This window comes from Acanthopagrus latus, chromosome 3 (genome assembly GCF_904848185.1).
Source record: "Acanthopagrus latus isolate v.2019 chromosome 3, fAcaLat1.1, whole genome shotgun sequence".
Taxonomy (NCBI): domain Eukaryota; kingdom Metazoa; phylum Chordata; class Actinopteri; order Spariformes; family Sparidae; genus Acanthopagrus; species Acanthopagrus latus.
The window spans coordinates 10,102,478-10,126,179 of record NC_051041.1 but is presented as its reverse complement, the minus strand read 5'-3'; the positions used below and the strand labels follow the sequence as shown (position 1 = coordinate 10,126,179).

At 40.1% G+C, this 23,702-nt stretch overlaps 2 protein-coding genes and 1 non-coding gene across 18 annotated transcripts in view; 2 read left to right on the top strand and 1 right to left on the bottom strand.

The window, feature by feature from the left end:
- Nucleotides 1–172: 172 nt before the first annotated feature.
- Nucleotides 173–3,007, top strand: rplp1 (ribosomal protein, large, P1). The gene is made up of 4 exons (XM_037094186.1): nt 173–384; nt 1,722–1,796; nt 2,314–2,425; nt 2,880–3,007. The coding sequence occupies exons 1-4, from the start codon at nt 313–315 to the stop codon at nt 2,960–2,962; spliced, it is 342 nt and encodes a 113-aa protein (XP_036950081.1). The 5' UTR covers nt 173–312; the 3' UTR covers nt 2,963–3,007.
- A 1,815-nt stretch (nt 3,008–4,822) lies between these two features.
- Nucleotides 4,823–4,895, top strand: trnav-cac. The gene has a single exon. It is a non-coding gene; the product is annotated as a tRNA-Val (tRNA).
- An 881-nt stretch (nt 4,896–5,776) lies between these two features.
- ptk2aa (protein tyrosine kinase 2aa) overlaps nt 5,777–23,702 on the bottom strand; it is a 61,045-nt gene continuing 43,119 nt past the window's right edge. For 9 of the 16 annotated variants that reach the window (XM_037092592.1, XM_037092595.1, XM_037092593.1 and 6 more), the window contains 20 exons: nt 22,811–22,831; nt 20,188–20,285; nt 19,769–19,853; nt 19,553–19,653; nt 18,970–19,085; nt 18,583–18,683; nt 18,127–18,216; nt 17,809–18,013; nt 17,419–17,530; nt 17,215–17,289; nt 15,384–15,482; nt 14,927–15,022; nt 11,159–11,221; nt 10,540–10,579; nt 9,863–9,966; nt 9,280–9,288; nt 7,975–8,130; nt 7,744–7,824; nt 7,414–7,499; nt 5,777–7,322 (listed from right to left, as the gene is read on the bottom strand). In XM_037092592.1, the coding sequence (XP_036948487.1) occupies nt 7,208–7,322; nt 7,414–7,499; nt 7,744–7,824; nt 7,975–8,130; nt 9,280–9,288; nt 9,863–9,966; nt 10,540–10,579; nt 11,159–11,221; nt 14,927–15,022; nt 15,384–15,482; nt 17,215–17,289; nt 17,419–17,530; nt 17,809–18,013; nt 18,127–18,216; nt 18,583–18,683; nt 18,970–19,085; nt 19,553–19,653; nt 19,769–19,853; nt 20,188–20,285; nt 22,811–22,831 (1,853 nt within the window). In that variant the 3' untranslated portion in view covers nt 5,777–7,207. The other 7 variants (XM_037092588.1, XM_037092589.1, XM_037092599.1 and 4 more) reach the window with 4 other exon arrangements.

Below are 23,702 nucleotides of genomic sequence, written 5' to 3'. Positions count from 1 at the left end.
TTTAAAGCAAATACTTTAAATAGGAATAAAAATTGGCGAAGTACGGGGAAAAAATAAAGTTCGAAAAACAGACCGACTTTAATGGAGACTACGTCTGTCGTCACTTCATCTGCGTCTTGACGTCTGAGTCACGCAGGCCTGACGCACCCCATATACGCCAAGCTCCCGCCCTCTCTCTTTCCTTTTCCGCTCTACGACGTTTACGAGCCTAAGGTGCTTGGTTCTTCACCAGAAGCTAAGGCCCTCAATCCGGCGACTAGCACCGTCAAATTTAGGCATCCAACGTGAGAAACATAAAATCCAACATCTACAATGGCCTCCGTGTCCGAGCTCGCCTGCATTTACTCTGCTCTGATCCTCCACGACGATGAAGTCGCCGTCACCGTAAGTGTACCGGCTTATCACTGACAGCCCAGCCGATACCTCTTTACTGGAGCCCCAGTAGTGTTGTGAAAGCCTTAAATAATAAAGGCGAGAGAGAAGGAACTGTAGTAACTAATGTGGACAGCGATATGTCTATCAAAATATGTTTAAAGACTTGTGTGTACGAACTGTCACATCCTTCGGTTAAAAATGGCGGCATGCTTTTAGCTAGCTAGCTAACGGCAGGCCACGTTTCTGTAGCAGGACGGCTCTCAGATGGGTTGCGACATTCGTGAGTTATATTTACAATCAGTGAGAGTAGTTGTTGTCTCCCGCAACACGTTGCAAACTCTAATAAACGTTGGACTCGTAGTAAAGTCATTCCCCAGTGACAGGGCTAACTAACGCTAAGCTAGTGAATCTCAACAGCAGCACACCATGCTTTACTCCATGAAAGCTTACGAACTTTAACAACTGGCGTTGTTATCCATAATGAATTGTCACTTTCTAGTGTGGGACTGCCTTCTTTCATTGATGATTCTGTAGTCAGTTGGTCAGTGTTATCATGACAGGTTTAACACACGTGGATGCTGCACAGCATCAGTGGGATGTGCAAACTGGGCACAGATCAGATCCTAGCACGGCAGCGTTGAACTAGCTGCATAATCTGTAGTAGGTTAGCAATGATTATATGCAAATAGTCATCAGTGTAGTCTGAGTTCAAAGTGGTGTCTTTAACTTTTTTCACTTAACATAAGTCAACTTCATTGTTAATATGGAACAGCAGTTTGTAAGGCATACATTTGAGAAAGTGGGAACTAGGATATTTTCAATTACTTATAGTCGGTAGATTATCATGGCCAATATTCAGCATTTATCCAATTATCGGTGCCTTTAATTTTTCTGTCAGATTGTTGATAATATATACTAACTGAAAAATGTTTACTCTGGCTCGGATGCCACATCCCCTCACAGCAGTATCTGATTGCCAATATGCAACAATTCAAAAACTATGAGGACGGAATAAGTAAGATTGGATTGGAGTTAATTGGGTTTAGGATTATTCAATTGCTGGTTGTTTGACATTTCAACAATTGCATTCTTCCAGCAACTGATTGTAGAGTCCAAACAACATTGTTTTTCAGTCTTCTTGATTTCTAATGATATCTTCATCAGCCCTGAAAAAGCCATATTGGTCAACCCTTATTTGATTATCAGAAAAAAAAAATCAGAAAGTCTCAAATGGGGGGAAAAAAACAAATCAAGCAAGTGACAAGAATTTGTTCCGATGTTTTTCTTTTGGTTGCTGACGTATTTGCAGTGGTTTCTGTAACGTAAATTGTTTTCTGTGTCTGTAGGAGGACAAGCTGAACGCTCTGATCAAGGCTGCAGGAGTCACCGTGGAGCCCTTCTGGCCAAGTCTGTTCGCCAAGGTGAGAGAACACACATGTTGTCAAGGCCTCATACATAAACTGCTGTTGAACCCCTGGTGTGTAGATGGTTGTGAATAACCTCTGAGGTGCACATCCAGTGTCGTCAGTAGGCTGGTTCAGTGTCTGTAACATTAAAATCTTGAGTGTCTGTGAGGAGTTCATAAGATTACCTTGGTGTCTGCCTTCCTTTTTAGAGCTAGAGTTCTTTCTGGATCTTGGCTGACAGAGTTAATATTTAGGCTCAGTTGAGGAAAACACCAGTGGGGAAAAAATCCAGTTATCTGCAACATGAAAAGTAAAATTATTCCTTGTTTTGTTGAAATTGAAGGGGATTGCATCTTGCATAATGAGCAATTAAGAGATGGGATTTAATCTTTGTGTGGCTGACGATGACAGTCGAAATGAAAGTGGCATACTGAGTCAACAATGGTGTAATTCCATAGGGGGGTGTGTCACTTGGCAGAACCAGCCCTGGACATGTGAATTAACTGACTGACCTGTGAATGTTGTTTCTTAGGCTCTCACCAGCATTGACATCGGCAGCCTGATCTGCAACGTTGGAGCCGGAGGTGCAGCTCCCGCTGGAGCCGCCACCACTGGAGCTGCTGTTGCTGCTGGTGACGCCCCAGGTAACTAATCAGATGGGCTTCATAATCAGATACTTCAGAAACGTTCACACTGAAATAATGTGCTGAGTTATGATCCGACTTGTATCAGTCTCATGCTTCAGGCTCCAAAAACAGGACTCAACTGAGTCCGCCTCCTATAGATCATTTTGAATGTAGATTTAAGGGAAAAGATGTGGCTTGAGAGCAGGCTCCTGGCCAGTTTTCTGAGGTGTGGCCTACTAACATAAGTGGTGTCAGTAATGTCCACATCAAATCTTTCTCAATTTGGAGGGGAAAGTTTTTAAGTTCTCACCATAAAGAAGTTGCACTTAACCGTTATATTTTAAAGCGATCATGAAAAGAAAGTGTTTTGTCCTGGTGTTTGAAGTCTCCTAGAATGTGACACCAACGGTCAGTTTGTGGACCCTTCGTCTTTGTCCTTGTTAACATAACCCTCTCTCATTTGTCTATACAGCCAAGGAGGAGGAGAAGAAAGAGGAGAAGAAGGAAGAGTCTGAGGAGTCCGATGATGACATGGGCTTCGGTCTCTTTGATTAAAATGTCTGTTTTTTTGTAAGAAAACAATAAAACAACAAAAATGACTCCCACCTTGTCTGACTTTTTGTTTTCCATTATATTCTCTGGTACTAACACAATCATAACATGCTACACTAGATGATAGAACGGTCTCCAATGCCAGACTTAATTTGTCTTAATAGTGATGCAGTCCCAGATCTTTTGCGGATGTGCTGTGTGCTATTTTTGTGGGATTAAATGCAGTAGCAAAGACAACAGTTGGTGTTTTTGGTCAGACTTTCTTTTTGTGAACCTGTATTGATATGTTAATGGAAAGGTTTCAAACCCAGTTAAGTGTAGTCCACTCACAACGGATGTTACTGATGGTGCAACTGCTGGATTGTCATTTACTTGCTATTTTGGCCATATCGAGCACTTTTTTTCTTTTTCTTTTTTCCCCCTCATTGCTATATACAGCACAATTATATCAGCAGTATCGGTTTATTCTTGCACTGCTGAACCCCCATACAATTAAATTCTTGTTTACATTTTCTTTCATATACTACATTTGTGTTTTGCATATCATCTCAGCTACTGGGTGCCCAAATATCCCTCAAGATCACCCTATCAACTCCTCTAAAGCACAGTTATAGTTTGGGAAACGTGTACACTGGAGTGGAATGCTTAGTTGTAATAGTTATTACAATAGTTGTAATGGCATCTGTCAGATGTATATGAGCCAGAATATGTCTGAGAATTATGAAGCTCATGACAGATTAGTCAACAGAAGACACACAAATGTACATTAGTATTTTTGTTTTATTTTTTGCATTTAAAAAGTCCCATAACAGACAATTTCCTCCTCCTGTAATCTATATAATCCCTTCTATTGTGAGTGTAAATGAGCATGATGCTGCCTCTACCACTGATGATGAGGAGCATTGGGTTTTTGATGTTGATAAGAACTGATTCTCAAAGAGTTGATGGCCTCGATTTGGAAAAAAAATAACATCCAGGTTTGCAGTAGCAATGTGAAAGCTGCAGCCTGTAACAATCTTTTTGTAATATTTGCCAAAATTGTCATTACGATCAGTAGAATAAGATACAGGTCAGCTGTGTAAAAATCCACAGTGGCTCCACCCAGTGGCCCTACTTTGATTTGCAAGAATCCACAGCTCTGGACGACCCCGTGAAGTTGGTCACACTTCAGAAAGGCAGCATAGCAAAAATGTTGCAAAGGGTAATTATTACGTGGTAACTCTGTCTCTGTCATGAGGCAGTGGCACTCCTCACTGTAATTTAGTTGTATTGATCTGAAATAGAGCAATTGGGGTTTATGTTGTTGGTGTTATTTTGAATGCAAGTCTTGGTTATCTGGAGGGACCTGGGAGCTGTGTACTTTCAAATATTCTGGCCAAGTCCCCTTCTTTATACAAAGGCTCCAGACTGCAGCTGTAAAGGTGTTTAATGAAGCTGCTTTTACGACTATGACCACTAGATGTCGCTGTTCGACACTAACAGGTCAAATTAACAGGGACCATGTGTGCATTAGCTAGTCCTTTTTATACGTCAACATTCACAGAAAAAAGAAAGTTTAAAGCGTTAATATCCAATAGTTGAGTATTGCTTAGTACTATTACACAGTTCAGCAACCTCAACCAGTGTGATGTGGCACGGAAGAGTGAATTATGTAACAGAGAAGAAGACTGAATTGGTTCCCCCGCTGGCTGTAGCTCCTGGAGGCTAACGCTGAAGCTAACATTTCGCTGATGAGTGAAAGAACAACACAAAAAACCCGACGGGGGACGTCCCTGATCTGATCGTAATAATCCGTAGACATATTGTGTAGTAATATGTAATAATAATGATAAAAGCCTTACCGACTGTTCAGTAAAATTATGGGTTTCCGTAGTGTAGTGGTTATCACGTTCGCCTCACACGCGAAAGGTCCCCGGTTCGAAACCGGGCGGAAACACATTTTCATTTTCAAATGTGAATTAGCACAGAACTACATTCAGTTATTAACATCAGCCACGTGGTCCCCCTCATGCTCAGGTATGGCTATATGCACCTCTCACAATATAAGGATATTGGAATATGGGTGCATACATGTGTTTTGGGGACCTAAAAGATTCACAAAAAACTAAACAGAAATGCACATATGTCACAGAATAAACAATCAAGTGGAATACTAAAATATCCCAATGACCCCAATTGATTTTGAGTAGATTATAAGCACTGATGGCCAAAAAATAGGCGACAAAGTGAAAAAATGCCAAATGTGAAACAGAGAACTCTTAAGAAGCTTGTCACATTTGACAGCCCACTTATGATCTGTGATAGCAGCATCCTTTCTAGTACACTTATGTTTGTGTCTTAGGTTAGCAGCCTGCCACCAAACAGTAGCAGGTTATGTTTGTTTCTGAAAACAAACATATTCGGTGAATTAAGACGTTTGATTAGTTTAATAACTCTATCTCTCCACAAAAGACCTACTTAAGATTTTTTTTTTTTAAAAAGGCCTACTGTTTCGAACTCAGGTATTAACTTCTATGCTCATCTCAGTCGTTGTTGGTCTACCATAAAATGTGTCAATAAGATATTGTGTTTCATTCTATGAATAAATTGGCATCCCAAGTTAAGTCAATCCAAAAAGCATGTCCTGGATTTAAATAATAAACTTAATATTTTACAGTCCAACATTGCTATGTATTAATAACAAAGAAATCATTTGTCTCCTATCCAACCACATTAAGTGTATCACTCATGAAATACACATATCCAGAGAGGATATCTTGCTGAAAAAGAAAGTGTAAGATTAACGAAGAACACACAGAAAAGAAGCAGACTGGCGAATGCTTTGTTTAAATGATAACAGTGTTTTATTTGCTTGGTTTAGCAACTGTACATGTGACTCCTTCCTGAGAATACTGCTCACCTCAGGGGGAGAGGGAACAGTGGAATGGAGAGGGAATCGGAGAGGGTGGAGAGGAGGCTGAGGGGAGGGGTGGTGACGCAGGGAGAGAGAGGAGAAGTGTGGGGGCGAAGGGGCTGAAGGAGGAGAAAAGAGAGGGAATAAATAACTCCAGTGAGGGAGGTAGAAAGGCAGGGAAGGAAAAACAGGAGGACTGATTGAGAGGAAATGATGATGCAGTAGAACAGTGTGAAGTACAATTGAAATAATGCAGAAATTTCAGATGAGTAGCTGGCAAAAAATGTTCTTTAAATCGTTGAGTCAACCAAAATCACAGCATTTTTGAGCGAAATGTTCTTTTTCAGTCAATTGCAGGTCAATTGGCGCAGGCTCAGCGGCACCTCCACTGCGACTCAAAAGAAAACTACCTCCCGCCACCGCTCACCCCTCTCTCCCTTCACTCCCCCCTCCCGTTCATCCCTCTCCCTTATTCACTAACAATTCATGCCTCGCAAACGTGTTAAAAATATAGCTTCTTTGTATATTCACTATGTAAGTTAACTTAAAAAAAAAGTGGCCTGTGACATTTAGTTTGTTCTTCAAAAATTCAGCCATCATATTTCATTTTTCATGCCATTTCTTGATGCCTGAGATAAAGAGAGATCTAGAGAGAAGAAGAAGAAAAAGAGCTAAAAATATGACACTTATGATGAGCTGTGAAATCAATATTTTTTGTCCGTACAAGCTGCAAGAGGAAGACTGAGAAACTGAGACGTACTGTAAGAGTCAAGGCTGGAAATTGTAATAATAATAATAATAATAATTAATAATGATATAAAAGCATGTTTAAACAACAACGCATCTTCATGATCCTCCTCATCCTGGCTCTTCAGTTCCAGTTGTTACGTCCTGTGTGTGGAGAGTGCTGGTTGTGTTTATGCGGTAGATTCTGGTGCTTCCATTCACAAATACACGTCTGCAGTCCTTCAAACGAGCCTCCTAAACCTTTGTTCGATTCACCTTAAAGATAATAAAGAAGTCACGGATTCTTTGAGGGTATGTGACAAGGGAGAAGAAGAGTTTTCTCTGGATACAAAAGCAAATAATGCGACAAAAGTACAAAACACAATATTGACCAGAACATGACGGTCGCCAGAGAGAGAATAAGGAAATGAATGTTGGAGGGCGATGAGGGAGCTGATTGTTTCAGTCACGTCTGCTGTCCATCAGTTGATTTTTTTGTTTGCTTTTTTTTGTTTGTTTTTTTTAATCTGTCCATCCGTCACTTGAAATCCATCCAAATGTTCATTCTCTTTGTGACCGGCTAGGAGCTACTGCACTTTAACTCCTGGCCCCGCCCCCTCTGACTTGATTTAAATCCTGATCATCTTGAGCCGTGATTGGTCGATGACATCCAGCAGGTTCTTGGCGTCGACTGCGAGGGCGTGAGCTGCCATTAGCATGTGTTTCTTGTAGTCCTTCTGTAAACTGCGCAGAGCACAGACAACAATTAATGTCACTGTAACTACGTTATAAATCATCGTAACGAGCAATATTTATTACGTATTTTTCTCCCTACCTTGTCATGACGTACTGTTGAGCCAGTTTCATCTTCGATATCAACTCAGCCAGATCTGAGTTCAACAACTTCTGGGCCATCTCAATCTGTGGCGACACAAACAAAATGTTGACATGACACACAAAAAAGATAAACGCAAAAAAAATTAACAGAACACAAGTACTGGGATAATGAGCAAAAATAAGTGGGAAAACCTTAAAATACTGCACAATCCTGAAGTTTGGAGAATCACAATAGATAATTTACAAACCAGAGATACTGTCACTGATACTGGTTACTCTCAGGATCCTTGAGAAACTTTACTGCATATTATTTTGCGTGAGTGTTTACCTCTCTGTGCGTGCTGGCTGGTAGCACAGGAAGCGTCTCATCCACTGTCGCCAGCAGGGTCCTGAGCGCCAAACCAACCTCCTGCCAAAAGACACACGCATGTTTTTGCTTTAAAAAAAAAACCCAAACACTATTGACGATGACGGATCTTTAACTTGACCAAAGCGAAAAAGACGGTTGTGATCACATCATTAATTCATTCTTATTCAGAGATTAAATATCGATTCCCACCTTGACCATGGGGACATACTCCTCTGGGGCTGCAGGCTGAATCCTATTGGACATCTCGATCACAGCTTTAACCAATCCGGTCACATTCTCGTACACTTTGTCGTTTGAACGGTCCAAGTTGGCGGTGGGCGGGGGGCTGATCTCCTGAGGCTGCAGCTGGAAAAGTAAAACGAGTTATAATGAGATGCAAAAAACACAAACTTTGTCATTTTTTTATGGAATGTAAGAAGTTAATATCTTTTAGTGATCATATACAAGAGCGATTTCAAAGCTCTTTCTCCTACCAGGGTTGAAGTATGTGACTGTAGTTAAACACACACAACACTGGGTGGCAGTATTTGGCTAGATTTACTCACTTACCCTCTCTAACACTCACTCTCATACAGTCTCTGACACACACACACACACACACACACACACACACACACACACACACACACACACACACACACACTTTGTTATTTCTGTCCACATGCATTTATACACACTCATCTGACTTTTTCCACTATGACTGCGCAGTGTGCAGGGTTGTGTTAGTACAGTGTGATTGGAGGACAGACGGGGTTAGTTGTCTAGTGACGGACTCAAAGTTTAACCTGTATCAAGCAATAGTTTTGGCAATGTAATGTAAAAAATCAAATAATGTGGTAGAATTTCAATTTCAAATGGTTTCTCTGAGAGGTTACAGTGAAGCTCTGTACTCTTGCTGTTTGTTTATGATTCATTTTAGTTTTTTTCTGCCCCCCTCCCCCCACTGCTAAAAGGAATCCCCTCATTACATGTCCACAAACCGTATTTAAATGATGTGGGGACATAATTAAGGTGAGGCTGAAGTGATGTGTCAGCCAGGGACAGACATGAGAAAGAGCTTTACATATTTGCCAGTAAATCAATAAAAGGCTAGAGGCAACACACTCACATTTCTGTATAATGTCAAAGATCAAAATCGAATTTGTGTGGATGTCCCTCTAAATTTCATTAAATGTAACATCTAAAGATGCAATGACAGACATACAGTGATCATCTACTGATCTATTTATGGTGACCTTTACATATATTTTTCTTTACCAGAGATATTTCTTACAACAGTAGTATAGTATTTGAAAGCCCCAGTTGAGATCATCTTGCCACATATGCCACAACATCTTGTTTTTGACATGCCAACAGTGATGACTGTTCTGTCTCTGGTAAAGAAAGATAACTACAATTCAGAGCGCTCCAGAAAGCTCCTCTGCACATGATGGTAATGGCAGCTATTACCTAACTAATTCTACAATGACGACAGACACACAAAGATCAGCTTACCCTCCACGGCTATGGGGAGGTTGAGGGAGGTGTAGTTGGGTTGATGGGGGTTTGACAGGGAAGAGGATTGAGGTGTGCAGGTCACGAAGGGAGGGGAAGGGGGTTTGAAAGATTGATTGATGGATAGATGGATGCAAAGTATCAGGTCAGAAATGCAAGACAAAGGGTAGCAAGATGCCGGGATGTTAAAGGGAAACAAAGGGAAGGAATACATGAGTGTTACATGGCAGAGGGGGCGAGAGGAGTAAAAGGGGGAGAGAAGAGGGACAGCACATTAGTCCAAAGCCAACCACAGGCAGCACAGCATGCAACCCGTCAATGCCAAACTGTTGAAGTCAAACAGAGTGGGGTGTGTCCAAACAAAGCGTGCGAGAGAAACACAATAAAATACAGAACAGCCAGACTTCCATTCTTGAAAGAGGCCAAACAGGAGCACAGTGATGTGAACAATAAAATTTAATCAGCTACATCCGATTTTCAGTTTTTACTGGAATCTGAGTCATTGTTTATAGCCCTGATTTTTTCTTGAGTTTGTGCATGAATGTGTGATATATACAGTACATGTACTCGTATATGTATGTACCTTGACCCCCTCGTTGTAGCTGTCCACAGGGCCAAGACTGGCCAAGTTGCTTAGGTGACCAGGAGCTCCAGGGCGGGGGGGTTTCTTGGGAGGAGCCACATGTTCTGAAAACAGAGGAGCGTCATAGTGTCATATGTAGCATGCTAGCCTTTCATTAGTATGTTGTACCTTAGCATGCCAAGCAATACGAATATCATTGTCGTAGACTAGGCTAGCCTGCTTAATAATGATTGTGTCATTGGTATGGTGTATGCTACCATGCTAAGTAATGCAAGAATCACTGGAATGAACTATACTCTCATGCTGTGCAGTGTTTGTGTCATTGTCGTGGAGACATTAGCACGCTAAGTAATGCTAGTGTCTTAGGATCAGACTATGCTAGCATGCTAAATAATGCTAATATGTTTGGTATGGACTAAGTACGATGCAGAACAGGTACACAGTATGTGACTACTTAGATACACAATAACTACGCAAATACTTAATTACAATTTCAAGGTACTTGTGCATAGATGTTTTCCATTTTTCGTTCCATTCTTTACACTGAGTAGTTGAACTATGTACATTTTTCTGAGAATACTTCTGCACTTCATTACATTGTTCTATTTACATTTATTTATTTGTTTAGTATCATATCTCTTCTCTTCCTTAAGTATATCAGCATCTCGCTCTCTCACCTGGTTTCCCAATAGGCTGGTAGATATGTTGGCTTCCTCCCTGTGCAGAGACAAAAGTACACACACATCAAGTTAATGATAGAAAGACTTTCAGTCCTCACAAAAGAATTAAAAAGAAGAGAGAAACTCTTTGAATAAGAGGATAAAGAGGGTATGTTCAATGATACTGATTTCAACTTTCCCACCAGAAATGTGACTTCTCGGCTCAGTTACGGCTGACACAGTGTGGAGAAGATAAAGTTAATGCTGAGAATTTGCCTTAGCTTTAGGACATTATAGCCCGCATGTACAGTCAGATGGGACTGTGCAGTGCCTCTGGGTTTAAAGTTCCCATGAGCACTCTGTGGTCATGTGGTTGGTGTGTGGGCTGTACCCTCCCTGGCACACAGACAGAAATACTTTCTCTCTTTCTCGCAGCCTCTGGATTGCCTCACTGTCTGTCTCTCTCTCCATCTGTCTGCCTGTTGGACTTAATACTTTCCCCTTGCCTCCCTCTTGCACTTTCATCCTTCAACTCTCTCCTCTTTGCTATAATCTGTCACTTTTCTCCTCCTCCCCAGTTCTTTATCACAAATGTCTTATGTTGAGCATCTACAAACAAACAAACACGGTGACTGACCGGTGCTTGTAGTGTGCCGTCCTCTCGGTCGATGCTTCCTCTGCTGTTTCTTGACTCTGTTTTCTGCAGGAAAGAGACAAAAAGACTAAATTAATAGAGATATGTATATTTTTGATATATAAAAGAAACAAGACTTAGCATGTGTTTTGGAGCAGTGAGATGATATGCAAGCTGTTCCAGGAAGGTTTAAGTTTTAAGTTCCAGGAAGTCTCAATTTAAAAATAGCACAGGACATTCACAAACAAAGAAAAACGTTTGACACCTGCAGGTTTCAGAATAAATCCTGTGCAAAGCAACAACAATAGTTTCTTTCAAACCAATCACCACATTTTATGCAGACTTTCGGCTCCACCAGTACAACCAAGCAGTAGATCTCCATTTTCCTTTAAAAAGTGAACATCATCACCATCATCATCATCACATCAGTGAGGCTGAAGAGCAGCAGATAAGCACAATCCTGTGCAAACAGTTAACGTAATGACAACCAAGATTGTAATTCTACAGAAAACTGCAACCCTCCAAAAGCCTGTATAAATTTGATCCACTAAAGCTCGACTCCCTCTCTCCACCTGTTTCAGTACCGTTTTGGTGGTGAAGCACGCCTTGAAGAGATGCATCCTGGGAGAAAAGAGGCCGACGAAGACGGGAGGAGGAAAGCAGAGAGAGGAGGCCATCGAAAGAAGGGCGGAGACAGGGACAGAAAGTATGAGAGACAGAGAGATGGGAGCGAGGATGAAGGTCTTAAGGCATGGAGAAAGACTGATAAAAAGACGGACAGAGAGAGCAGAAACTAAGAGCGTGGAAGATGGTGCAGAGGCTGAGAGAAATGAGCCGAGGGAGACAGAAAAACTGAGTCAGAGAAGAATGAAGGGGGAGGAAGAGTTAGACAGAGGAAGAAAGTTTTTTTCCAGTGGAGGAAAAGCTCCACTGAGCCACAGAGACAAAATCCTGGAGAGAAAAGATCCAAAACGCCTCACTCTCCTCTCCGTTTCTCTCCCTCAGTCTGTTTCTCCCTCCCACTTTTTCCATCTCTCTGCATCTCCCTCTGTTTCTCTCTCCCTCCGTTTCGCTCGCTCTCTCTCCAACTCCTTGTTCATTCCACCCTCTCCACGCTCTTGCCAATCCCACTTCCTTTCTCCCTCCTTCTGTCCTGCACTCTCGTTCCTCCTCAAAAACTTCCATCTCCTTCTTTTCAGGCCTTCTCTCTCTCTCTCTCTCTCTCTCTCTCTCTCTCTCTCTCTCTCTCTCTCTCTCTCTCTCTCTCTCTCTCTCTCTCTCTCTCTCTCTCTCTCTCTCTCTCTCTCTCTCTCTCTCTCTCTCTCTCTCTCTCTCTCTCTCTCTCTCATCACATTCTGTTTCCAATCTTTTGTATTAGTTTTTAACAAGGTTTACTTTCATCATTACAACGTACTTCTGCAGTCTCTCTAGACGTAAAAGTACTGAGATCTTCTACCTTGGTTACAGTACAACTACCTAAATTTTAATTCAAACTTTTATTCATGATGTGATTTATGTATGCTCTGGTAGCGACAGCAACATATACAAATGCAATGAATACTTAGTAAGTATCAAAAGTGCTCATTAAGAAGCAGATTGGCCGTCTCACAGTATTATATCCACATGTTGCTTATATCACTATAAATGATGCATTACTGCGTCATAATCAGTATTTTATATTGCAGCCTGTTGAAGTGATGCTAAATTTAACAACTCCAACTATGGTTAAGTAGTTTATAAAGTCATACCTTTCATATTGTCCAAAATGTACTTTATATGATGCATTTTATAAAAAATAATCTTGTCAAAGTTACTAGTAACTACAGCTGAAGTTAAAAATAAAAATTAAAAAATAAAAAAAAATAATAGTTATAAATACTCAAGAAAGAACTTAAGTACTTGGGTAAGAGCAACTAGTTATTTTTCACCACTGGTATTATAAAACACGTTCTGTGATAATAAACACATAAAACACATTTCTCTGAGTGCTCAAAATTCTTACATGCTACTGTGCCAGACTTAATGAATGGGAGGGGTCAACAAAAAAACAATTACTTTTACCTGGATTCTCCTGATTTTTCTCTTTTAAGACCCACAAGCATAAAAAAACTAAGATTCAGAACTGTTTAGTCCTCAACTTAGTGCTCATATTTGAAGTAATTTGACAAAATATAACTTTACCTTGAATAAACATGTGTATTTCTGTGGGTAGCAATGTGAGTAGACCACTTAACAAAATGTAATCACAAAGATCTAGTGGTTTTTGAAATATTAAAATGCAGAATTCTTACAATTTGTATTTTTAAAAGTTATGAAAGAGTTGTTTCTATGCCATTAGTCCATAACAGATACATTAAAGCAATACTAGGGTCTCTCAGATAAGGAGTCGAGGATGTTACGATTCTCCATACTTGTGTGCTCGGCGCACAATACAGTGATAGAGGCCTTACTCAACAGAAATTCCTTCCAACGAGTGATGACGCAGTCGGCTACAGCTACACAGAGTTCGTAAACCACATTGCCTTACATAATAATCCTCTATCAACTTGTCTCCGTGGTTAAATAAGTTTCCTATCTGATAGTTGTATTTTGCTCTGTTTTCAGCTACTAAACTGTGACATTATCAGATTAGAACAGATGAACTCACCATACTGACGTTCTTGTTTGTATGAACTGATTGCGGTTTTCTAATGGAAAAGAGTTCCTGGGCAGTAGTTGCAAATTAGTCCCTCTGCAATGTATCAAGTGTCAAGAATGTGGCTGTCTTTCTACCAAGGGAAAAAGCCATCAAATAGAATGAGATTTTATTCATCCCTGTAAAGGAAGCTTCCTCAGACTTGTACATTTCCATGAGCGACCGGGGTCAGGGCCATAAAACTGTTGGGGATTTAGTGAACCATTTAGAGATGAGTGCTACTTTGTGTGCCCAGTCTTAAAAGCACGGTCTTGGTAAAATGTTTGTGAAGGTAAGTGAACGCTCAAGCCAGAGAGAAAAGAAAACTCCATCCCTGGGTTACCAAATAACAAATAAGATTAGAAACTCAAGCCTGTCCTGAGAGATTTCCTCTTCTGTGAGGCAGTAAATGGGCCCTTCAAATTTGGGAAGCATACTCAATATATCAATATCAACACGGATACATAAATCTATGTCATTTTCTCTCAATTTCCTTCTTAGCTCTGCTACACCTGGCTCAGCCTATCAGGGAAAGAGACCCAAAGAAAGAAGAAAAACAGACTTGTTTTGCTAAAGTAGCGATTTGGCTCCTTTCGGGGGACATTTCAGTGTCTGACGAGATAAATCAAGCACAACTGAGCTGGTTTAAAGATCTGAGAAAAATATCCGGCAGCTCCTCTGGCAACAACACGACACATAAAGATGTTTTATGAAGTGGAAAAAATGCTGTCTTAATATTTTATCTGTCCATCTAAATATTTGTTTTGGTTGTTTCTTCCTGTTATCCATAGCAACTATGGTTTATGATACTTCTATAGCATCCAGTGGTTTAGATTACTAGCGTCTTTGTTTTTCTTTTGTTTGTATTTTGTGTGAGTTATTGTTAGCTGTTTTTGTCTACACTTTTAGGTTTGTTGTTTGTTTTTTAATGCAACTCCATATACTAGATTTTACTTTTAAATAACTTAGCATCATTATAGTTAATAACACACACACAGAAAAATGAGTCAGGTTATTTCAGTTAAATCTAAATTTTGCTTTTTTCTAAATCACTAAGAGAACTGATAACAGCCTCTTGTAAATAACTTGTGTTTTACCATGAAGCTCTCCTCCTGCTCCAGCCACCGCTGGTCATCCTCCATCTGTTGCTGCTGCATCATCAGCCTCTCCTCCATCATAGCATGGCCACTTTCCTGTAGAACACATTTTTATTTTTTAAACATAGTCATACTAAATATTTAAATACTTATTTTCACTTATGTTAAAAAAAAAAGTTGAAAGTGTATCAGGACAGAAACATCATCACAGCTATTTATTTGCTGACATGGACTGACTGAACTTTGTGATGATCTTAAATAACTAATAAAAATGACAGTCAAGTTAAAGTTGCAATTTGTAACACTGTCCTGACTGCAGCTATTTGTATTCAGCCAGCACAGAGTACTTCACTCTGCTCACTCCTTTAATGTCCCCTGCTATGTTTAATCAGAGTTATATACATTTCATCCTTATACTGTGTTCAGGTATGTTTTTTTTATGTGTGCGTGTGTTTACCTCCATGTTTGGGCTCCATAGTGCGGTGTGTTCGGTTCTGTGTTGATTCCAAGCATCAGTAGGAGGGTAACTGCCTCCCACACCACCCTGGGCTGACAGCTGGGCGTGGACACGAGGAAAGAGAACGAGAGAGGATGAGGGATACACAAATTTAACTTTATATGGCATAAAATGGAACCATGATTTAGTTACTTTCTCGTTTGTTTGGATCATTTCTAAGATACAAAAAGGTTGTTGGGGTGTGAAAAACAGAAGGAAATATTTCAAAAATATACTGTATCATAAAAAGGTACAAAAATGAAGGTTACACAGAGTAAATATTCCTTAGCGAATACATCAAAATGTTGTCTGAATCACAGTAGAGTCAGAGTGATTATTAAAGGAATCAATCAATCAATCAATGAGAAGATGCCCTGGTTTGGTACAAAGCCACAAAGAATCATGGGAGTTCTTGCACAACAGCTCTCTCTAAGCTGCTCTTAGTCTGGTCTGTAAGAATGCTACCAAAATATAGAGATGTTGCTCTTACTTGTGATATGAAGTTGGACTTAAATAGCCGTTAAAATTATACACTCCTTATAAGGACGAGAGAGAGCTACTTATTGCCATAAGAGCCGGAGAGCAGCTTTGATTTGTGTGTGTGTGTGTGTGTGTGTGTGTCCCTCTCTTTCGGAACTACAGGAAATGCCTGCTGTCTGCTCGGTTTATGAGGAGAGGAATAACTGCACTGAAAGGCTCTCTCATTTTCTCTGCCCTCACATTTCTCTTCTGACTCCGACTCTGACACGCGTCTGCTGACAGTCTGTGTTCAGAGACTCGGTACAGAGTTTGACTGAGAGTCGACCTCAATCGCGATGACCGTGCTTGATAACTAAATAAATGATTTATGTAACCTGACAGAATGTGATTTTGATATTGTAGTAATATGATTTCCTGCAACGTTTTTAAGGTTTGTGATTCATGCATCTTTCTCAGAAGCAGCATTTCTACAACGTTTCGATTCGGCACTTTTTCTAAACCTTTACTTCTTCAAAACATTCAAAGAGGAGATTTGTGCTGATTAGCAAGCTGACCAGCCTCTATCACTGATCGTAGCAGTAAACACAGTAGAAAAGTGGAAAGGGCAGATTCAGATTGTTCTTATATTTAACAACTATCTGAAACTTCTTTTAAAATGTTTTAGAATTTTCTATTCATATTTCAGCAGACCTCTTCTTTCAAAGGTAGTAATAACCAAGAAAATGTTTTCAGTATTACAATTTATTATTTTTTTATAATCTACAATAACTGGTAAGTAAAAAAAAAACCCACACACACAATGACAAAGATTTAGCCTTTTGTTTCACATTATGGCCTCTAGGTGTCTCTCTTCTCCACTGTCAGCTGATATTATGCAATGTGTTTGTGGAAAAAAAGAGAAAAACAGCTTTGTGCATAGTTTGAACTGCGCAGCTAGAGGGCAACTCACAAAAAGTGTTCATGAATTTGAACACACACCTATAACCTATAAAAATACTTGAACAATAGATATCGTTCTCAAGTAATAGTTTGCTATTTATTCCTAATACGGTAGATCAGCTATAGGCAACTGACTGTTTGTTCCTGTAAGAATGTATCGAGAGCAACAATAATAATAGTTATCTTTATCTACAGCTGCAGAGAGCTGCTGCTGCCACCTCAAACCTCTAGAAAGTCGGAGTAAAACACTGCTACCATGGTGGATGAAAAGGACCAGAGGAGCACAGTTTTCTCACTTTGGCAGTCGTGTGTTAGTGTGTTTTTTTTTTTTGTGTTTGTTTGTGTGTATTCTGTGTGTGTGTATTTGCTGTACCGGGAAGTGGTTGAGTTGGTGGCTGGAGAAGAAGCCTTCGCTAATACAAGGACTGGGGTAACCTGGTCTACTGGGCTATAGACAGAAAGAAAAAAAAGGTTGTTTCTTTTTTTTTTATCAGCCATGACAAACACGTGTACTGGAACACAACAAAATAATCAAAGAGAAGTGTCTTAATAAGACAGTCTGACAGTATAATCTTACTTTGGGCGGGGCTTCGTCAGACCCTCCAGAGTCCCAGGACACGGTGACTTGTCTCCTCATCTCGATTCGAAGTCTCTCCTCTTGTTGCAGCTTCTCTTCCTCCAGTATGGTGCTACAAACGTCACACACAAAGGACTCTTTTCAACAAGTGGTTTACTTCTTCATCTTAATAGGCAAACAGTGGTGTAGGAAGCACTGAGGAAAATTTCTTACCATCTCTAAAAACAGCAAGATAGAGGCTACTTTGATTTCCGTATGTCAAACACATTAAGGTATCAGGATACGCAGAAGAAATCTGTTCATGTAGATTCATCAAACTATAACAAAGTATCGGGAAAAGTTCTCCTCCTTGTCTCTGTCGTTTACAAGGCAACAAAACCTTCTTCTTACCTGAGCTGTGTTTTGAGCTCGGTGAATCGCGGTCGCTTGCTGGGGTCATACGACCAACACTTGGTCATCAAACTGTAGAGGGTGGGCGGGCACTGTGGAGGCATAGCCAAGCGCTCACCGTTCTCTATCCTGCCGATCACGTCATTGTTCTTTACGCCCTGGAAAGGCTTGATGCCGTACATCAAGATCTCCCACATACACACGCCTACGAAGAGACATGGAACAAACAGACAGTTGTTGACAGAGACACAAATGTCAGACGCAGGCACCCTTGATAACAGAGCATGTTGATGATAGATTCAAATTGTCTTAACTCACCAAACATCCAGACGTCACTGGCAGAGGTGAACCTCCTGAAGTTGATTGATTCAGGAGCCATCCATTTGATAGGAAGTTTACCTTTAGAAGCTGATACAAAGACAAACATTAAGATTACATCTAAATTAAACATTAAATGTGTAACTCAAAAGACTCAAAAGAGGGTCACAGAATGGAAGAGGACACTGTTTTCATAAAAAGCAACCTCGCGCAAGAAAAACTGCAGTACCCGAAGCAACCTCGTGATGGTGGTAAAGTACTAACAACCAGAAGAGTTGGACATGCGCTTAACTAGAAATGTTACTGGGACAACAAACCAGTCTCAGGGGATTGAAAACTGTCTTAGATGCAGTTTATATATTAGTGAATCCATGTTCTGTGTCATAACATACTACCAAGCTGTGTGTGTGTGTGTGTGTAAGTAAGTGTGTCTGTATTGGTTTGGTGTATCCTTACCTTTGTAGTATGAGCTGTCCTCCATGTATCGCGACAGACCAAAGTCTCCGAGCATCACGCAGTCGACTGAGGAGACCAACACATTGCGAGCTGCGATGTCCCTGTAGAGGGAAAAAAAAAAAAAGGCTGTTATTAGGCCTGAATCACAGGTGTTATTAGTCATTTCTCAGAAGCAAAACATCCATCAAAGAGCTTGAGAAACACAACACTGTGTCTGAAAACCACTCCGTATGTGCAGTGATAATATAATATATAAGAAATCCAAACTATTTAAACCACCCTGGTTAATGGGTTTTAATAATAATGCGAATACAGTACATGCGATCCTACAGAATAACCCAAATTATTCTTCAGTCAATCGCTGTAATCTCTCTTGTGTTTGTGTACCTGTGTACAAAGCGTTTGCTCTCCAGATAAGCCAGTGCCGTGCTGAGCTGGTAGGCGAACAGAATGAGCGTGGCCAAATCCAAATTGTACTTCCTGACCTGAAGGAACGAACGCAACTGTGGACAGAGAAAGATGGACAGAGGAACAGGGGGACAGGGATAAGGTTATTACAGAGACACATTTTATCGAAGATAAGATAAGACAAGCCTTTATTGAGCCTTGGAGGGAAAATTCAGTTATAATATAGAGTTGGGTATACAACATAATACAGTAAAGGATGAGTACAGAATTTCATAGTATAAAATCGTAGTGTATGAGTATAGCTAACAGTAAGACAATATCTAGACACGGCTAATACTATGTGAATGTGAAAATACAGGAAAATATCTCACACTTACAATGTTCATTTGGTAAAACATGCAAGTGTAAACTGTTTTCTTTCTTTTTCTTTTCTAAATAGAAGGGCTTTTAAGTCAGGCTTCTCCTGGGTGACTACCATCATGACCTACACTCAACGGTTTCATTTGTATACTAACAAGAAGTGAAGTGACACACACTCAAACCCCCGCGGCCTCATCCCTACCTCTCCGAGTGTACAGAGCTCCATGATGATCCACACGGGGTTTTCTGTGATCACTCCGATGAGCTTGACGATGTGAGGGTGGTCGAACTGACGCATCGTCACTGCGAGGGGGAACAAACACACACTCATCAACACACTCGTCGTCACGTGGGAAGTGAGTCACGGGTTGCTTATAAGTCAAGTTAAGGGACGCAGTACACCACAGTGTGGTCTTACAGGCTTCTTGTAGGAACTTTTCTCTGACGCTGTCTGACGTACAGTTCTTGCAGGTCTTAATGGCGACGTGTAGACCCGGTTTATCCTGCAGAACACACAGCACTTCAAGTTAGCAGGTTTTAGATGATACAGGTATCTTGTTTTGATATCTATAGTATATAACAATAAATCAAAAATTCTGTGATTATGGGAATACAGGAAGAAGAAAAAAACATCTGACTCAAGTTTACCAGAAATTACTTATTTGGACAAAAAACATCATGATTCATTGTCTTCATTCTATCAAGTATCATCTGATCTTTATATTCTATTTTTTTTTTTTTTTTTTAATTTACAAGTCACTTTAGTTTTCTGTGACAAGCGTCTTGTATCCCATTTCTTTAAAAATTAAGCAAAGCTGTGTGTTTATTTTGACATACCGGGCTGTTGTAGACTCCTTGGTGTACATCTCCAAACTGGCCCTCTCCTATGCAGCGGCCTAACTCTATCCTGTCCCTCTGGATCTCATAATCCCGTGCTGAGAGAGAGGAAAAGAAAAGAGAAGAAAAGACAGAAACAGGTGGAAAGAGTGAGATATGCGCATTCACCCGCTGTTCTTCATACACCGGAAAGACTGGACCCCACCATCACATTTGACATGCCTCAGACCAAATTGGATGGGGCTTACCAGGACAAGACCATTTAGATGGTGTCAGGTGATTGCTTTTATCACAGAAAAGCACAGAAAAGATAATTTTAAGACACTATTATACTAAATTATTTTTTAACTTTTTTAGGCAGTCAAAATATTGTCCTCCTGGTAAACCGCACCCATTGGCATAAGACTAAAAGAATCCATTGACAACACACAAAAATTGAATTCAGGTTTGTGCATACGTATTATATTCCCTTCCCCTGACACCTCTACCTTAACATGCGCACACACATAAATATACGAGACGCCAACATACGACAAACACATTTGACAGCAAGGATCATAAAAACCTGTGGACATGCACACCAGAGTCCCATTATAGTTTCTGGTTATTCCTGACACAAAGAGGGATATAGGGAAACATTTAAATAAGCCGCTTTGATTGAGATCATAAACTGAGATAAAACCTTGGAGTGCTCTGAGTGTGTAAACATCAAGAGCCTTTTTGATTAAAAAAAACTTGATTAAGAAGAATTCCTGTGCATTCACAGTATTTTTTTATATTCAGTGAATACATGCAAAGAAATTTGAATGAAAGCAGTTGTTTCTGCGACTAACATCCACATGCTTTGACATTTTACGCTGACATTTACATGTTATCAATATTTCCGCCTTTTTGGAAAGGTCATTTCCCCAAACTACGTTAATGTCAGCTGCCAACCAACCAGGTTAAAAAATGGACTAAATGCTGAGTTCAAGAGATTTATGTAGGACACTGACCATCAGGAACTAATCCTTTAAAAGTTTACTTCTCTGCTGGACTGAACAAAGTTTGACTGTTTGACTCAACCGTCAAACAGTAAAATAACAAATTCTGACAGCGTAACCAAAAAACATTCCATGACAAGGAAATGTACCGCATTTAATCCATGCAACAGAGAAACTAATAATTGAGAAACTAATAAGAGACCACAAATGAAACACGACCACGATATTACATCATGATTAAGAAATAAAAATTTCATAAGAGGCATGATGGTGAAATGAGAACCAAGCCAGTAAACAACGCAAACACTGCTGGATTGTTTGGCTGCAGAGGATTCCCATTCAACTGTTAATGAAGAAACATCTTGCATTGTTTATGGATTGGCTCTCCCTTTCATTTCCAACACCAGACCCAAATAAACTGCATTCTAAAAAACACCAACAACCACAAGTCAACAACAATCTGGATAAAAGGTATTTTGTATTTTTCTTTGCCAGCTACAAATGAGAGCGATATAGGGGCCTCATTGCAGAAAGTTCCTGGTCTGAAATTGTATCTTTACTTAGTTTAGCACATTTTGGATTTTTGGTATTAAAAAAACTTTATTTAGGAAATCATTCTTCCTTATCTTGGGATAGGAATTTAGCCTTTTGGAGAAACTAACACTGATGTTAGCCTGTTACAGAGGCTAACACCAATGTTAGCATATTGACATCAGCCTGTTCGAGAATCTCATATAGCTTTGTTAGCTTGTTTGAGAATCTAATGTTGATGTTAGCCTATTGAAGATGCTAATATTGACTTCAGCCAGTTGGAGAAGCTAACACTGATGTTAGCATGTTGGAGAAGATAATATTGATGTAAGCATATTACAGAAGCTTATATTGACATGAGCCTGTTGGAGAACCTAACATCAATGTTAGCCTCTTGGAGAAGATAATATTGATGTCAGCCTGTTGTTGAAGCTAATATGTTGGGGAAAGGAATATTGATGTTTGCATATTGGAGAAGGTTATGTTGACTTCAGCCTGTTGGAGAAGCTAACACTGATGTTAGCTTGCTGGAGAAGTTAATATTGATGCATGCATATTAGAGAAGCTAACACTGATGTTAGCCTGTTCTTGAAGCTTAATGATGTTTGCATGTTAGCTTCAAATGTCCCTGCTCATGAATAAATGGGTGCAGTACAGTCTATCTTCTCTTCAAACAATAATTAATTTCTCAGAATGATCAAGCCTAAAACTGGAGCAAGCCTTTTCTTGTCCATTACAGAAAGCTAGCTGGCCGGTGAGAGCAGTCAGTCTTGTGTACATTTTAAACCCAAAGACAGGCATGACAGGACGAGTGCTGATTGAGGAATCGAGTTTTCAGCTCTAGGATTTTTCGTATATCTATGAAACTATTTCTGTTATGAGGCCCCTGTGTTCCTAACTTTCCAAAAAGCCACAAAATTGATTGTGTTATTAATGTCACTCAATGGGAATTGTCAGCTTTTAATCAACAAAGCAATGTGGAGGAACCACTATGTTTTATTTAGGAATCACATCTTTCCCTGCAGCCATGCCTGGCAAAGAAAAATATCTACACAAATTAAAATCTTTGGGGGAACAGAAGAAGAGAGAGAGAGACAGGGAATTTTTACCTTCAACTACTCCATAGCTCACTGTGTTGGCGATGGGAGAAAGAGGAAGAACGAGAGATGAAGAGAGGGAGCGAGCCAGAGAGCTGCTTTAAGATTGAAAATAGCTCAGATAACACACTAACAAACACACACGTGTGCACACACACACACTCACACACACACACAAAGACCCATTTCACTCTGAAGCTTTGTTAACAAGCAACTTACTAAACAAAAAACTAAGCTTATTATGCTACTGGTAAAAAAGTAGGGTTGGTTTTAAAACTATTACTGTTACACAATTTCATTTTAAACAGAGTAGACAGTTATGACAGGAACATGCACACAAACACAGACTTGGAAAATATGTCTGTTGAGAGGAAGTCGCAGAAAGAAGAAGACCAAAAAAGCAAAGTGAAAGAGACAAACAAATAAAGCCAGACAGGGAAAGATAGAAAAAGACTGTGGGAGGAAGAGGAGAACATGGTCCAGTTTCAAACTTGACCACGTAATCAAATACATGAGCACTTTGTACTGACCGTAACATCCACATCAAATGTATTGGTACAGGGCAGCACATTCAGGTTTTTTTTTTCCCTTCACTAGCATATGAATGAATTTGACAGATTTAATGTGCGCCCAACCAGCCGGAGTCACACAGCATGAGCTATAGCCTCTCTGGCCTCCAGCTGTTTGTACAAAAGGGGCCTGAATTTGATTAGCCGCTACCTAAACCAAATGCGGTTTAATGCAGCTTCTCTGATGTTCCTCGTGCGAGTGTGTTCCTTGGAGGAGATTCACACCGCACTCGGCTACTTGAGAACGTCCGGATTTGACAGGAGAATAACACTGAAACAGTTGTTATATGCTTCTCTTGCTGCGGTGCAACAGAAGCTGCTTCATTTTGTAGATG